Raw genomic sequence first — 14,901 nt, forward strand, 5'->3', positions numbered from 1 at the left:
AAACTCCCCAGAGACTGCATTAGGGGTTTCTACAATTTCTGAAGGTGACTATACTGTACAGGGTTTCCCTTAACAGAACCTGCCTTCTTCTTGATAGATACTGAAATTGGTTTTATTTTGGAGACTTTTTTGTAAAAGCCTTCTGAAGTTCATCCCTCTGGGAGCCAGGTCCAGCTCTCCGTGCCCAGGAACTTGCTATGAAGCCAAGCAATCAGGTCTGAACTGCATTGGTTCTGAACTGAACTGCATTAATTGATCGTTGATGCAGAGAAAAGCCGGGATATGATCAAGTGCACCCAGAGATCGGCTTCCCCATCACTCACTGGGAAGCCAGCTGCCACCTCAGCAGAGTGGGAGTTTCTTTTCATGTTGTTTCCTTAAATAAAAGTCCTAACCCGCTTGGGAGAACTTTTCATCAAGCGGAACAGAGAAATAGAGTCGAAGAGTTGGTGAGGTTAACCAATCTGTGCCCACCATTTATCAGATATGGAAATTGAGGCCCAGAGATGTTGAGTGACTCGGTCAGGGTCACACAGAAGAGCAGATAAAGCAGTGGGGGAAGCCAGCTGAAAGCAGGCATTCGCACTTCTAGCTGAGGGCTCTGATGGCACAGCAGGGCGCATCCAGATCCCCACTGCCTTTCTTTTAGTTTGCCATGTTTCCTTCCGTTGCTCTTGACCATTAGGGGAAAGTCAGGTCTCTTGAAAAGAGCTATCTGAATGAAAATCGTGGCACCGCATGCCCGTGCCTCTGTGTGTGCTCTTCTCACGTTCCTGGGTTCTCTTCTTTGCCCAACCGTTTGAACCTTTCCCCATCCTTCCAGACCCAAAAGAACTAGGTCCCGGGGAAACAGCCCATGATTCCGCAGGGCAGCTGGTGGCCCCCTGCACTGTGTTCCCAGGCGCTGACCTTGGCCAGCGCTCAGAACGCTTGATGGCAGCTGTCGGCTCATCAGGCATCTTCTCCATGACTGGAAATTCCTCAGATGCAAAGATGTAGCAAATTCACCTTTGCAACCCCAGCACACGCCTCAAGCTCTGAAGGGGCAGACTTTGGACCACAAGCTTCAGAAGGGAGGGACTTTATTATCCTGTCCCAGCTCCTGGCTCACAGGATAAACTCAAGAAGGGTTTGCTGCTGCTGAGGGCATTTGAACTGGGAAGTTCTGCCGTAGGAGGAGCGTCAAATCCTGCAGCCCTTGAACTTTCTATAGACACTGCATGGAAGGACTGAGCAGGTCAGGCTGACAAAAGGAGTGGGTGCTAAAAAGTACAGAAAGTCCTCACAGGCACACAGGCCTCCAGAGTGAGAAGGCGTTTTCACAGATGACCTCGTGTGAGTCAACTTTGTAACCGCCCTTTGTGTTACTTCTACGAGGCTTAGCGGTCCTCCTACTGCCAAGAAAAGTGTTTGCAAATCTGGCAGATACAGACCTCAGGGCTCTGAGCCACAGATGTGGCACAGGGGCAAGGAGTAAAGCAAGCTAAGAAATACGTGACAACCCATCCTTAGTTTCCAGGGTTGAGGAGAAAATAATTAAGGGAGGCGACAGCCTTGAAATTCCCTACCTGTGACGAGGGGCTCCACTAAGAATTACCCTCCTTCCGTAAAGCGGCCTGAGCTCTCCTGGTTCTGGAATTAAGGGTTGTGGAAAAGAACACACAAAATGCAGCAATGTGGGGTTTTCATTATCTCCAGTTTACTTCATCTGCCTGTTTACACACACGATCTGTGTGTATACAAAAACGGCGGCAAGAGCCGTTCGCTTAAATACAATCTGGTACTCAGACTATGACAGATGCACGTGGAAAACGAGGCACCAGTGAATGAACCTCAACACGGAGGCAAACCAAGCACGGTGGTGTCCTGTGATTGCAGACGCCCTCGGAAGCCTCTTGTTCAGCACCGGGGGAACAGACACTTTTCAAAAGACGAGGCTATTTTGCAGGACACCCAGACCCTGAATGGCACTCCAAAGAAGATGCTGGCTTCCCTGCCTTCTCTAGAGGAGCCGAAAAGTCCTAAAGGCATAATCAAGAAAAAGGGTGCAGGGGGGTGGTCACCTGCTACGCCCATGTGCTGGGCATTGACCTGCATCGTTTTCCCTTCATCCGGACAGGACCACCTCCATTTTACAGATGCAGAAATTGAGGCGTGCCCACGGTCAGACCGCTCTTGGCGGTGGTGGTGCCGAGATTTGGACCCACCTCTCACACCTGCCTAAACCCAAACGCTTTCAGCCTTGCCATGCTGTCTCACATACGGATGGACAGCATGTCCCCCAGTGACAGGCAAAGCGATAAGACTGAGCAGGAAGTGGAGGGAGACTGATGACTTGGTAAGATTTGGTAAGGGACGCGTTCCACAGAGTTAATGTAGGGCTGAGCTTGAATCAGACCTGCAGGAGAGAAATGTCTGGAGATGTTTACCTGGGTCAAACAAATATCTGGCATCACCTCGTGTCTGTTGCCTTTCGGTGCTGAACGTGACACTTAGGAGAGAGTTTGATCCCTTCAACAAGCCCCTGCCACCTACCCCACCCCCTCGGCCACCCCTGGTTTACAGATGAAGCTCCAGAGAGCAAAACCATTCTCCTGAGGGGCCCATCGCATCTTGCCAGTGCTCCCAGCACACCGTGGCAACACCTCCAGAATCTCACTGCCAGGTGGGGTGCAATGTGTTGCACCTTACATTTTGATCGATACAGGATAACCTGTGGCCAGATGAGATATGTATTTTCAATACATATTTTAAATACATCTTTGTAAGCAATGTGTTTTACACTGAAGATTTCCCAGACATCAAGCTCCTAGCAACCTAAGCTTGAGTTAAACCAGTCAAGTGCTTATCAGTTAATGCTATTATCAGGCTTGAGGCAAAGAGTACTGAAGAAGCTTCCAGGATGATTATCTAAAATTCAAGGGGCTGGGGATGAAAGGTTTACGGAGACACACTGAGAAAGGGCAGGGGCATCTTATCACAGCACTAACTGCATCTTTGCAGGGCAGACGGAACAGAGTATCTAACCCTTTCCATCATTCTCACGGTGAAGACCACACAGGACAAGGCTGGAAACTGAGAATGCTGCAAACAGGAAAGAAAAAGTCAAGTTCAAGGGCAGATGAACAGACCCTGGTTTGCTGTGGTTTGGGTGGTGGTCCAGTTAAGAAGAGGGAGGGGCCAAAGTCAAGCCACATTTAACAGGGAAGTTCTTGCAAACAAGTTGGCTTCTTGCCCTCAGAAGCAAGGGAAGACACCTTCCTCCACTTCTGACTTATCATAATCTTGTCTAAACAGGTAAAAATGTCCTGGGCCATAGCAATGGACAGAAGACTTATTACCACACGACTCTGAAACATTGTTCAGTCTAATACCACTGATGCATGGTCAGGAGAGTTTCAGTACAAATAGGCATTTTGCAAAATTACTCTGACTCAGCTTAAAATTCAACAAGTTATTCAAATGTCTGCTTCCCAGTTTGATTCTTAACCGAGAAAGCAGCCCCGCGAGCTTGAATTTAACACCATAAAGCCGAGAGTGTTTTAGTATTCTAAAAAACCCTCAAGGCCTCAACACATGTGCCAAAGTGCAACACTTGGGTCATGAGTTATTTTTGGAAGTTCTTTCAACAAAGAACAAATTTCACGGTTGTTATTAAAAACTATAAAGCACTCACTCAAAACAGAAGGGGAGGGAAGATAACCTTATTGCTCCAAAAACCAATATATACTAGACAACATGGACAGAAAATTATCAGTGTTCGTTTTATAAAAAGTATCCAATACTTTGTTGCAGAGGCACTCCAGTGTGACTGTTTTGGTAGTTAATCACAAGTCAGTTGCGGTATTTGACATTCCACAGATAGAACAAATACTACAACCAGAGTGTGTCTTTTAGGCGGTAGGTAGTGTTATATAAAGAACCCTGCTGGAAATAAATACTTATGCAAAACTGACCAGAGGGCATGGTTGCTAATTAACAGCATTAGCAGCCCTTGACACAGAAGACAGCTAAGAATCAGGGAGCAAGTGACGCCAGCAAGGGAGGGTCCTGAGCACCCCCCACCCCATTCAGCCACACCAGAGAGGCCTTCCTGATTCTGCCCTCTCGCTGAGCCTGAGCTCGCCATCCAGGAACAAAAGGGACGTAATAGATTAAGGTCAAGTCTTGCCAGGGACGCAAAGTGCCTGACTGGGGATGGCGGTGCTTGTGACACGGCGTGATGTCGCCAGGCCCGGCCCGGCTCCCCAGACTCCACCACCGCACCCCCCCCACCCCAAAACTGCCCGGTAAGCTTCCTTCCCGAAGCAGGATCGATCATTTAGTCAAACAATTAAGGAGAAAAAGAAACAGAAAAACCTTTTAACCCCGGTCCTGCCCTCATCCCTTTTGTTTCTCTTTTATTTCTTGTAAGTGTCTTGCTTCAAATTCAAACTGGAGCTCTGGGGAGGGAGTCCTGGAGAAAAGGATTTCAGATACCAACAGCCGTACGTCCCGTACCAGCCCAGCAGACCGAACAGGGTGCCAAACACTTTCTGGGACAAGTTGTGGAAGTAGATGGCCGTGCACAGAAACATCCACACCCAGATGAAGGTCAGGAAGCCCAGGGCCACCACCAGGGTGGTGATGGCTGTGTGGAGACGGTGGTTCCGGTCCGTCTTCACCTCGTGCAGCACGGCCATCTCCTCCACAATCATGAGGGCGCAGAAGGCCAGCAGGAAGGAGTGGCCTGAGATGTCGAAGCCGTGCCAGAAGCCCCCTTCCCCGTGGCACTGCTGCTTGCTCCGGTGCTCCTTTCTCTCCCCCTCCAGGGCTGGCGACTGGTAGCAGCTGCCCGTGTAGTGCTCGATGTTGGAGAAGATGGCCGTGCAGACGTACCAGATGGCCGTGCCCACGAGCAGGGTGCTCAGCCGCCGCAGGACCAGGCCGGCCTTGCCCGTCAGGTGGTAGTTGGTGAGGGCGATGAAAGGCAGGAGGAGGCAGAAAGTCCAGGCCCAGGCCACTTTGACAAAATACCTGGTAGAGGAGGAAAGCGGAGGTGAAGAGCAGGGATGTGGCGGAGAGTCCCGTGTCATGCCTCAGGACTCTGGACTCGTGAGCAGGGAAAAAGGCAAAAAGGTGGTAAAAGCTAGAGACGACAACTTCACCTATAAGAGTGTGTTAACTATGAATACCTCAAGAAAGTGAAAGCGTTAGTTGCTCAGTCGTGTCCGACTCTTGGCGATCCTGTGGACTATAGCCCACCAGGCTCCTCTGTCCATGGAATTCTCCAGGCCAAGAATACCGGAGTGAGTAGCCATCCCCTTCTGCAGGGGATCTTCCCGATCAAACCTGGGTCTCCCACATTGCAGGCAGATTCTTTACCATCTAAGCCACCAGGGAAGCCATTAACACCTAATCCTCACACAACTTTATGAGGGAGGTACTGCTATTATCCCCACTTTATAATAAGAAAACTTTATCTGTACAGAGATACAAACTCAGGCACAGAGAAGCATCGTGCCCAAAGCGGAGGTCATCGGTGGTGGAGCTGGGGTTCAAATCCAGGGCCTACTATCTTAAGCACTAGGTTATTTGCTCAGGAAAGCAATTACAGACCTTTTATGTACATCCACTTTCCCACAGAACACTCAGCTACCCTGTGAGGAAGGTGTCATTAGCCCCATATTATAGATAAAGAATAGCTTGGTAACTTGCCCAGGATCACACTCACACGACCAGCAAGCCCAGGTGAAACCAAGGTTTGGCCAGCCCCCAAACCCACGCTTTTTCTACACCAAAGCTTTTTCCTACGTGGCAGAAATGATCAGACAGAAGCTTGGCTTCAGGCTAGAAGACCCAGGTTCCAATCCTAACTCTGACTTATCACCACACTTCTCTGGGCCTCCATTTCTCAACTGTTAAATAGAACTGAGGGGACGAAATGACCTTTAAAATCCCTTTCAGAGCCAACAATTCACTAGCTCCCTTTAATTAATTATCGGGTTGACCAGGAAGTTTGTTAGAGTTTTTCCGTAACATTTCAGCCAACCCAATAACCAGCACAGAGGTGTGGAACAAAACACCAGAATTCATGGAAACTCTCAAATGACAGGAACTTGTCTGCCAGGCTGCTGGGCACCCAGCACACACAGGCCGGATTAAGCAAGCGGCTGCCTTGTCAGCCACCCCTGAGTTCATCAAAGGTGTTGACCTGGAGACCAGGCGCGGTCAACAGACACAAGAGACACCTGGGGCCAGGACCACGCTCATCATCTAGTCTCAGCCCAGCCTCCATGAGCGGGCAAGGAAGGAAGGTGGGCCAGAGGCAGTCAGACTCTTTCTTGGGTCCCAAAGCTTCCTCAGACAATACCCAAGCACCTGTCATGAAAGTCTTCCCTGGGACTGACATGCAAGGATCTGGCTAGAGTCAAGACCTGTCAGGTATCTGATGAAGCTGCTGGAGAAAGAAACTAGGGTTTTAAGTAGATGAGCAAAGTTGGACTGACTCTTGCAAGATACCGCAGACACTGTAATTCCAAAGAAGAACGGAAGCTCACCTCAAGGGGGACGTTTTATCTTTCAGAGTTTCCCTTCACTATTGCAAATCAGTGTTTGTGTCAATAAACGTAAAATCCAAGAGGTTTAAGAAAAGAATAAAAGAACTTCCTTGGCCACCCAATGGTTCAGACTCCACACTCCCAATGTGAAGGTGTGGGTTCAATCCCTGGTCGGGGAACAAGCATCCCACATGTCTCAGGGCATGGCCTGAAAATAAATAAATTAAAAAAAAAAAAAGGAGCGGGTGGGTGGACTTAAGGAGAAGTCTCAAAGAGCTCAGCTGGAATTGCATTCCTGGGCCACTGCCATGAACTTTGAGTAGCTAAGATCCAAGCAGATCCAGGGGAAAGGTCATGGACTGGAGGGTTCCACTCCGGGGTGATTATCTTGGAGTGGGGGGTTCTCACAGGCTTTCAAGGTGGGGGGTGGGGAAGGGGTGTTGGGGAAAGAAGGCAGGTTTACTTGCCCCACCCAAGTGTGATGGGATTCCGTCACCAGCTGGGGGGAATACAGGACTTAGGGCGGAGGCTCATGGTCTGACACTGGCAGGCAGGCGGGAGGTGGCATCTCCCCTAGAGCAGGGGCCAACTCCTAATCCCGAGGGGAGGCACGGGGAGCAGCCATAGAGGCTGGTTCAAGCCCCCTTCCCATCTCCCACCTCTACACACACAGAGATACACACACCCTGCCCGTCACCCCTGCCCAGTCAAGCTCAGACTGTCTGCTCTGGATGTGCAAACGCGACTTGCTAGTGACACTAGCTATCCCAGGGTCCCCTCATCGAGACACGCGTGCAGACAGAGCTGCCACGATGCGGAGAAGGACCTCCCCTTCCAATGACCCGTCCATCAGAGCAGCTGAGCCCCGGCTTTCTGGGCAAGCCGACAGTGATGGCTACGGCGGGGGCAGGAGAGGACCCGGGGCGCACTCACACGTTGAGGACGTTGCGCTTGTTGCTGAGATAGCTCTCGGGCAGCGGGGAGAGCTCCTTGACGAGGGAGCCCGCCAGCATAGAGGCCGCCAGAGCCCAGGGCAGGTATCTCCGCACTGCCGATCGCACCAGCGTTCCCCGGAGGACCCACGCGCAGCGCTCCAGATGCTCCATGACCGACCTCGTCGGCCACCGTCCGCCTCCGCGCACCCTCTCGGCCACCGTCTTGCCCTTCATCCGGGCCGGCGCCACCGCCTCCCTTTGGGCGCATGCGCGCCGCTCGCAGGTCCCGCCCCTGAGGGGCGTCGGGCTTGGAGCCCGCGCGCTCCCCCTCCTGGCCGCCTGCAGCCTCTGCAGCGCGCCTGTCTCCGATTGCTCATCCCTCTTTTTTGTGGTTCAATTGCGCAGTCCGACCGCATGGGCTGCAGCAAGCCAGGCTTCCCTGTCCTTCACTCTCTCTTATTATTAAATAGCAACTATTTGTTTATCTATCTATCTATCTATTTATTTTTGGCTGCCCTGGGCCCGGATCCGTCCTTTCCTTGTTCTCCAAATCTGGCCTGCACAGTCGGGCAGATTAGAATTTCAACTTCTGTTCCTTGCTCTGGTCAGAGGAATAAATGCTTGTGGGAATATTTGCTGCAGGAGGGGGAGAATGAAAGTAGCACTGTAGGAACTGGAGCAGTGGTCCCAGCATCATTTAGTCTCTCTCTTGGCAGCTCTTCTTCTTCCATTGAGCCTTAGTTTTCTCACCTGTAAAATGGGAAGAGGACAGATCTACCTCTCCTAAGAGTTAATTATGAACTCGAGGTTCCTTATGGTGGTCCAGATGCGGGGATGTAAGAAAATGAAATAACTGCTTGAAATTGTTATTATATTTACATTTTAAAATACTATATTTTCCCTTTTAAAACAACTACATATTTGTATTGAGTGAAAATGCTGGACCCTGGGAGTTAATGGCAATCCAATGAACGTGTTAATGAGTCAGTCACTCATTTAACACAGAGTTAAACTGTTTCGTGGGCAGAGGAGACTAGAGGGCTACAGTCCATGGGGTCGCAAAAGAGTCAGACACGACCTAGCAACTAAACAACAGCAAAACCCTCTCCTCCCCTGTCATGGCTGGGTATCTGATTCAGAGTTTCCCAAACTCAAAGCATTTCTTTGCTGCTATATTAGTTTCCTAGGGCTGCCATAACAAATTACGACGATGTATTGGCTTAAACAAGCAGAAATTTATTCTCTGACAATTCTGGAGGCCAGAAGTCTGCAATCAACCTGCTGACAGGACCACCTCCCAAGCAGAAATATCCATGGAATAACAGATTCTGTGTTCCAGTTATATTTCTTCTATGACAAAAATAATGTTTCTGTTGAAATATTCGTTATCTCTATGGGCTTCCCTGTTGGGGAAGAATCTGCCCAAATGGTAAAGAATCTGCCTGCAATGCAGGAGATCAGGGTTCTATCCCTGGGTTGGGAAGATCCCCTAGAGAAGGGAATGGCAACCCACTCCAATTCTTGCCTGGAAAATTCCATGAACAGAGGAGCCTAGCATGCTGTAGTCCAGGGGATCACAAAGAGTTGGACACAACTGAGCAACTGACACTTTTTTCTATCTGCCTAAAATAATCCTCTGTCCCTAAACCAAGGGTAGCTACTGCACTTTGGGGAACACCTGTCTGATTTATGCCTATAATAGACTGATATTTAAAATCTCTCCTGCAGAGTCAATAAAATAATAAAAATATTAATTCCTTAAAATTATCTCAAGATGATCTTCCATCTGTAAAGTGCATTGATCTGATAATAGTTTTTATATATCAAGATATCTCTGGGTCTTTAAAAAACTAGATTTAAGAAAGCAAATGTGGGACTTCCCTGGTGGTCCAATGGTTAAGAATCCACCTTCCAACGCAGGGGACATGGGTTCAATCTCTGGTCTGGGAACTAAGATCCCACATGCCCCTAGGTAACTAAGTCCCATGCTACAGCTAGAGAAAAGTCCTCACGCTGCAATGAAAGATCCCCAAATGCCATAGCTAAGACCCAACATGGGCCTGAAATGAATACATACTTTCATAAAAAAGCAGATGTTTACATTTCCAGTAGTCAGGGATGGATGTGAGAGAAGGCTGAACGTCAAAAAAATTGATGCTTTCAAACTGCGGTACTAGAGAAGACTCTTGAGAGTCCCTTGGACAGCAAGGAGATCAAACCAGTCAATTCTAAAGGAAATCAACCCTGGATTTCAGGATTGAATCAACAGTCACTGGAAAGATGGATGCTGAAGCTGAAGCCCCAGTACTTTGGCCACCTGATGCGAAGAGCCGACCCATTGGAAAAGACCCTGATGCTGGGAAAGATTGAGGGCATGAGGAGAAGGGGATGACAGAGGATGAGATGGTTGGATGACATCACCAACTCAATGGACATGAGTTTGAGCAAACTCTGAGAGATAGTGAAGGACAGGGAAGCCTGACATGCTTCAGTTCATGGGGTTGCAAAGAGTCGGACACAACTTAGCAACAGAACAACAACAGTACTGATTATATAGTCACTAATTTGGCTTTTCATAACTGGGGATGAAAACCACACAGCCAGAAAGATGTTAATTGTGAAGGCAGCTCGTAAATAGTATCTGAAACTCTCTCTGTCTCCTGCAGACTGTCAGTTGCTCAATTATTGTCACTTTCTAGAGCAAGCTGCATGATGGTTAGGAACAGAGAGGTACGCTAGACATTATAAGCTAAGTGGTCCCTCCTCGTGAAAATCCAAATGTTGATCCCCCGTCCCAAGAGAAAGGGAAAGTGTTCTTCTGGGTGACAAAAACTGTAGACATCACCCAGAGGAACTAGCAAAAAATTTACCTCCTGTGAATTTCAGGATTTGTATTCCTCTAGAAAGGAAATAGGTTTGTTCCAGTTGAGACTTTGCAGCTTCATCCCTCACGATTTTCAAAGACAGGGTTAAATCCAGACCTGAAAAATGGTAGGTTTCTAGAGAATTTTTCTTGTTTCGGTTAAACTTCAACCTACATTAAGAAATACATATTCACGTTGTAAGTCCAGCTGTGTGCCTGTGAGAACAAATTGTTAAATTTTTAGGACTTTTGCAAGTTGATTGTTAAAGCCACCATTAAAAATCACAATGTATACATGAACAATTAAATGCAAAATAAATATTCAAAAGTCATCATTCCCTAATTATTTTACTCTATTATCCATGCCCCTCGGGTTGCTTGTATCTCTTGTATGTTATGGCGCAAATTCGCCAACTGTGTGTTTGTCGGCATCAATTTGTAGCTTGAAACCAGCTCTGGTGGGAGTATTTACATTAAGAGAAATGGCAAGTACTGTAAATCAGGGCTTTATTTGGTTTATTGAGTGTTTATTGATTGTCTGCACTGAGATGAAACTCCATTTGTCAAAACATGGTTAAACTGAAACATGAGGTTGGCTGTGGAGACAAGAGACCAATAAATTAAACATCAATGAAAGCATTCTAGAAGAACCAATTCTCTATATGGGATTCAGAGTGAAGAGTGTTTGCATATTTTATTATTTTAAAACTATGTGCTACATTCTTTATATTAAGAGAAATGTATTATACTTTTATGTATGTACAAACTTCCCCAGTGGCTCAGCAGTAAAGAATCTGCCCGAAAGGCAGGCGACGCAGGAGGCGCGGGTTTGATCCCTGGGTGGGGAAGATCTCCTGAAAGAGAGAATGGCAACCCACTCCAGTATTCCTGCCTGGAGAATCCCCATGGACAGAGGATCCTGGTGGGCTGCAGTCCATGGGGGTCACAAAGAACTGGACATGACTGAAGTGATTAAGCTCAACAACATTCACAATACTTACACATTTTCCCTTAGAGAGAGAGTTGCTAAACACTTATCAACAAATCACTGGTTGTGATCCAGTACACACATATGTAGCATAAGTGACTAAGTTTGTTAATAAGCATATAGACATAGCTGTAAATAGAGCTTCATGACAGTTCACGACAGAGTTTGCTTCTACTGTATGAGGCACTCTGATAGTTTCTATTCAATTATAAATTGAATTTTTAAAACATGCTGGTCATGACCCACTCACTAACAGGTGTGGATCTGTAATTTGAGAAACATTTATCTAGAAGATTGTAAGGCATTTGGAGGACTATGCCCTACCCTTCCCCACCAGGAGGGGATGGAAAACTACAAACATCACGGCTTTGCCCTGCCTGAGACTGAGTGGTATCCCTTAATTTGTTGGGTTTCATTCCTCCACTTATTTATTCAAGAATAAATAAATACTTGTTTGAATTATATGGCCTCTGACCTCAAGCAACTTCCCCTAGTGAAGGTGATCATCATTAATTTATTCAGCAAACCAACACTTATGAACTATTTGCCATGCACCGAGCATTGGGCCAGATGTTAAGATCTCTGATGTTTTGGATGGACGAGTGTCCTTAATAACTATAGATTCCTCTCTTAAAAAACAACATTTTTCAAGCCTGAGGCAAGATGAAGCTGGGCCATCTTGTCAAAACCAGAAAGTAAGGAAGCCATAACCTACCAAGGACTGCTAAGGTCATTTCAGGAGGACGCAGAAGCCAATTAGAAAAGCTCCCACAGGCCAAAGATGGGACAACTTGAGCCTAAATAAAAGTATTAACTGCAATGGATGGAAACACACACATTTGTTTAGTAGCTTTTTTGCAGGTTGTGCTGTGAAGCATGTGAAATCTTAGTTCCCTGTCCAGGAATCGAACCTAGAACCTTCACCCCCTGCATTGGAAGCATGAAGTTGTAACCGCTGAACCTTCAGGGATGTCCCAGAGGTTCATAATGTGCTTTAAAAGTAGTAGCTACCAAAAAAAAAAAAAGTAATGGCTACCTTTGGAGAAATCAGCTCTCATTATTTTGACAGCTATTAAATAAAGGGAAATAATCAAGCATTTTTCCTGCCACTCTTATGGGAACAAAGTCACTGAATAACCAGGGAGCCAGTGAATTTCTTGTTAAAGAAATATCTCAGCGAGTAAATGAAGGAACAACAGAATCAGACATGAAAGTTTAAAATGTTCATTTGAAATGTTGGTGAGCCAGATTCATTCTTTTTAAAAATAAGTTTGCGGATATTCATAAAAAGAAAAGTTTAATACATACTTGAAAGCACTTTCAACTAAATCTCTACAAATCCATCCCATAAGGTTTCAAAATTTAAAATCAGATTATCATAATAGTGACCTTTGCTCAGAATTTTATATTTTAGGTTTCTTGCTGTCAGATTTTACAAGCACATGGCTTCATGTTTACTATAGAAATGGAGAACTAGAATCAACAATATGTCTGCTACAAAAAAAGTAGCTTTTTCTTGCTGAATGCAAAATGCAATTTCATAAGCAAGCTCCACATGTACGTCACTTGCTGTAAGAGTTTGGAGATTATAGAATTTATCTTGGCGTCTAAGTCTCCCTTGGACAGACAAACAGTCTGCTCTTTGAATTTTTTGAAAATCATGTTTATTTGTCTTTTTATTTTGATGGCAGTTTGTGTTCTTTGAAAAATGTAAAATTACTAAACCTATGAATGGTTGTGTGGGAATCTTCTGAGGCTATGACTGGGCTTTGGCCAGGCTGAACATGAATATATATACACCAAAGATTAAATAAAAGGAAATGTGGGGACTTCCCTGATGGTCCAATGGTTAAGAATCTGCCTGCCAATGCAGGGGACACAGGTTCGAGCCCTGGTCCAAGAAGATTCCACATTCAGCAGAGCAACTAAGTCTGTGTACCACGACTACTGAGTCCTTGCTCTAGAGCTGGAGGGTCACCACTACTGAGCCCGTGAAGCCTGAGGTCTGCAATGAGAAAAGCCATGGAAGTGAGAAGCCCAGGCACTCCAGCTAGGGAGTAGCCTGGCTCTCCACAACTAGAGAAAGCCCTCATGCAGCAGTGAAGACCCAGCACAACTGCGAAAGAGAAAGTGTGGGACCTTCCTGGTGGTCCAGTGGCTAAGACTCCATACTCCCAATGCAGGGGGCCCAGGTTCACTCTCTGGTCAGGGAACTAGATCCCACGTGCCGCAACTAAGCGGAGAAGGCGATGGCACCCCACTCCAGTACTCTTGCCTGGAAAATCCCATGGATGGAGGAGCCTGGTAGGCTGCAGTCCATGGGGTTGCTATGAGTCGGACACGACTGAGTGACTTCACTTTCACTTTTCACTTTCATGCACTGGAGAAGGAAATGGCAACCCACTCCAGTGTTCTTGCCTGGAGAATCCCAGGGACGGGGGAGCCTGGTGGGCCGCCGTCTATGGGGTCGCACAGAGTCGGGCACTACTGAAGCGACTTAGCAGCAGCAGCAGCAGCAGCCACAACTAAGAGTTCATGGGCAGCAATGAAAGATCCTGCATGCCGTAACCAAGGCCTGGCATGGCCAAATAAATAAATAAATGTAAGCTTTGATTGCCTTCCTCTACAGAATTTTTCTTCTTTATAACCATATTACATTATAATGCCACAGACTCATAAAGTTAAATTCTACTGGGGTAGAATAACAACAAAAAGTGAGTGTTTCCACTGGAAAAGAGAAATTTATTTTGACAATGATCTTGGTCAGTTTTAAAAGTAAATTGTCCTGTATCACTTGATTTCATGCAAAAAGCAGGAGGTTTTTATGGATTAGGAGCATTGTCAAAGAGTCTTTTAAAAATGTACTTTATAAAAAAAATGTACTTTATAAAAAATGTATTTTATAATTTACTTAATTATTTTCTGTCTTTTCTACTTGCTTATCATCCCTAGAAGGTAGGGAGCATTGCCTATTTTGTTCACTAATGCATCCCAAGCATTAAAATCATATCTGGCACCTACTAAGCACTCAAAAAATTGTATTTTGTTACACAAATTAAAGAGTAATTATGTGGATGTGAAGGAAATTATTTTAAAATTTAAATTGTTTCCTTATAAACAGAAGAGAAACAGCAGAAAGTAATAATTATGAATTTTTAATTTTTGTTTTTACTAATAAGGGTTCCCAAGATGATAAATCACCATGAGAGGGGTTACTGGTCCATAAAGGCTTGAAAGATGTAGTGAAAAAATGAGAAGGGGTTAAGCAGAGGATGCTTGGGGCATGAGGAGAAGACCCTGTAGAGTCAGGGAAGGGTCAGGGAAGAATTCTTAGAAGAGAGGATTTCTGTCCAAGCTGGGGTTGGAAGGACTGGCCAGAGGGTGGCCAGAGGAACAGTGGGAAGCAGTCATTCCAGGAAGAGCAACCAGCAGGTGCTTTTTTGTTGGCTGGTGTGCCCGAAATAATTCATTCCTGGTGTGGCAGGGAGGGCAGTAGACAGCCCAATAATTCTCCCAGCGGGCAGCCCTCTGTCCACAGCTCCTGGCCAGAGGGCATAAGTATTCCTCCCCAGCAGC

The 14,901-nt window shown here is 46.5% G+C and overlaps 1 protein-coding gene across 1 annotated transcript; it reads right to left on the reverse strand.

Annotated features, from left to right (window-relative positions):
• Positions 1-1,677: 1,677 nt before the first annotated feature.
• Positions 1,678-7,677, reverse strand: FITM2 (fat storage inducing transmembrane protein 2). The gene is made up of 2 exons (XM_004014584.6): positions 7,473-7,677; positions 1,678-5,016 (listed from the first exon to the last, which is right to left on the reverse strand). The coding sequence occupies exons 1-2, from the start codon at positions 7,643-7,645 to the stop codon at positions 4,401-4,403; spliced, it is 789 nt and encodes a 262-aa protein (XP_004014633.3). The 5' UTR covers positions 7,646-7,677; the 3' UTR covers positions 1,678-4,400.
• Between the last annotated feature and the right edge of the window lie 7,224 nt (positions 7,678-14,901).

Source organism: Ovis aries, chromosome 13 (assembly GCF_016772045.2).
Source record: "Ovis aries strain OAR_USU_Benz2616 breed Rambouillet chromosome 13, ARS-UI_Ramb_v3.0, whole genome shotgun sequence".
In the NCBI taxonomy this organism is placed as follows: domain Eukaryota; kingdom Metazoa; phylum Chordata; class Mammalia; order Artiodactyla; family Bovidae; genus Ovis; species Ovis aries.

Bases quoted from the DNA above. Each gene is read 5' to 3' on its own strand.
- FITM2 (XM_004014584.6), bottom strand. From the start codon at position 7,645: ATGGAGCATCTGGAGCGCTGCGCGTGGGTCCTCCGGGGAACGCTGGTG. The intron at 5,017-7,472 runs GTGAGTGCGCCC...CTCCTCTACCAG, and splicing joins AAGCGCAACGTCCTCAACGT to GTATTTTGTCAAAGTGGCCT.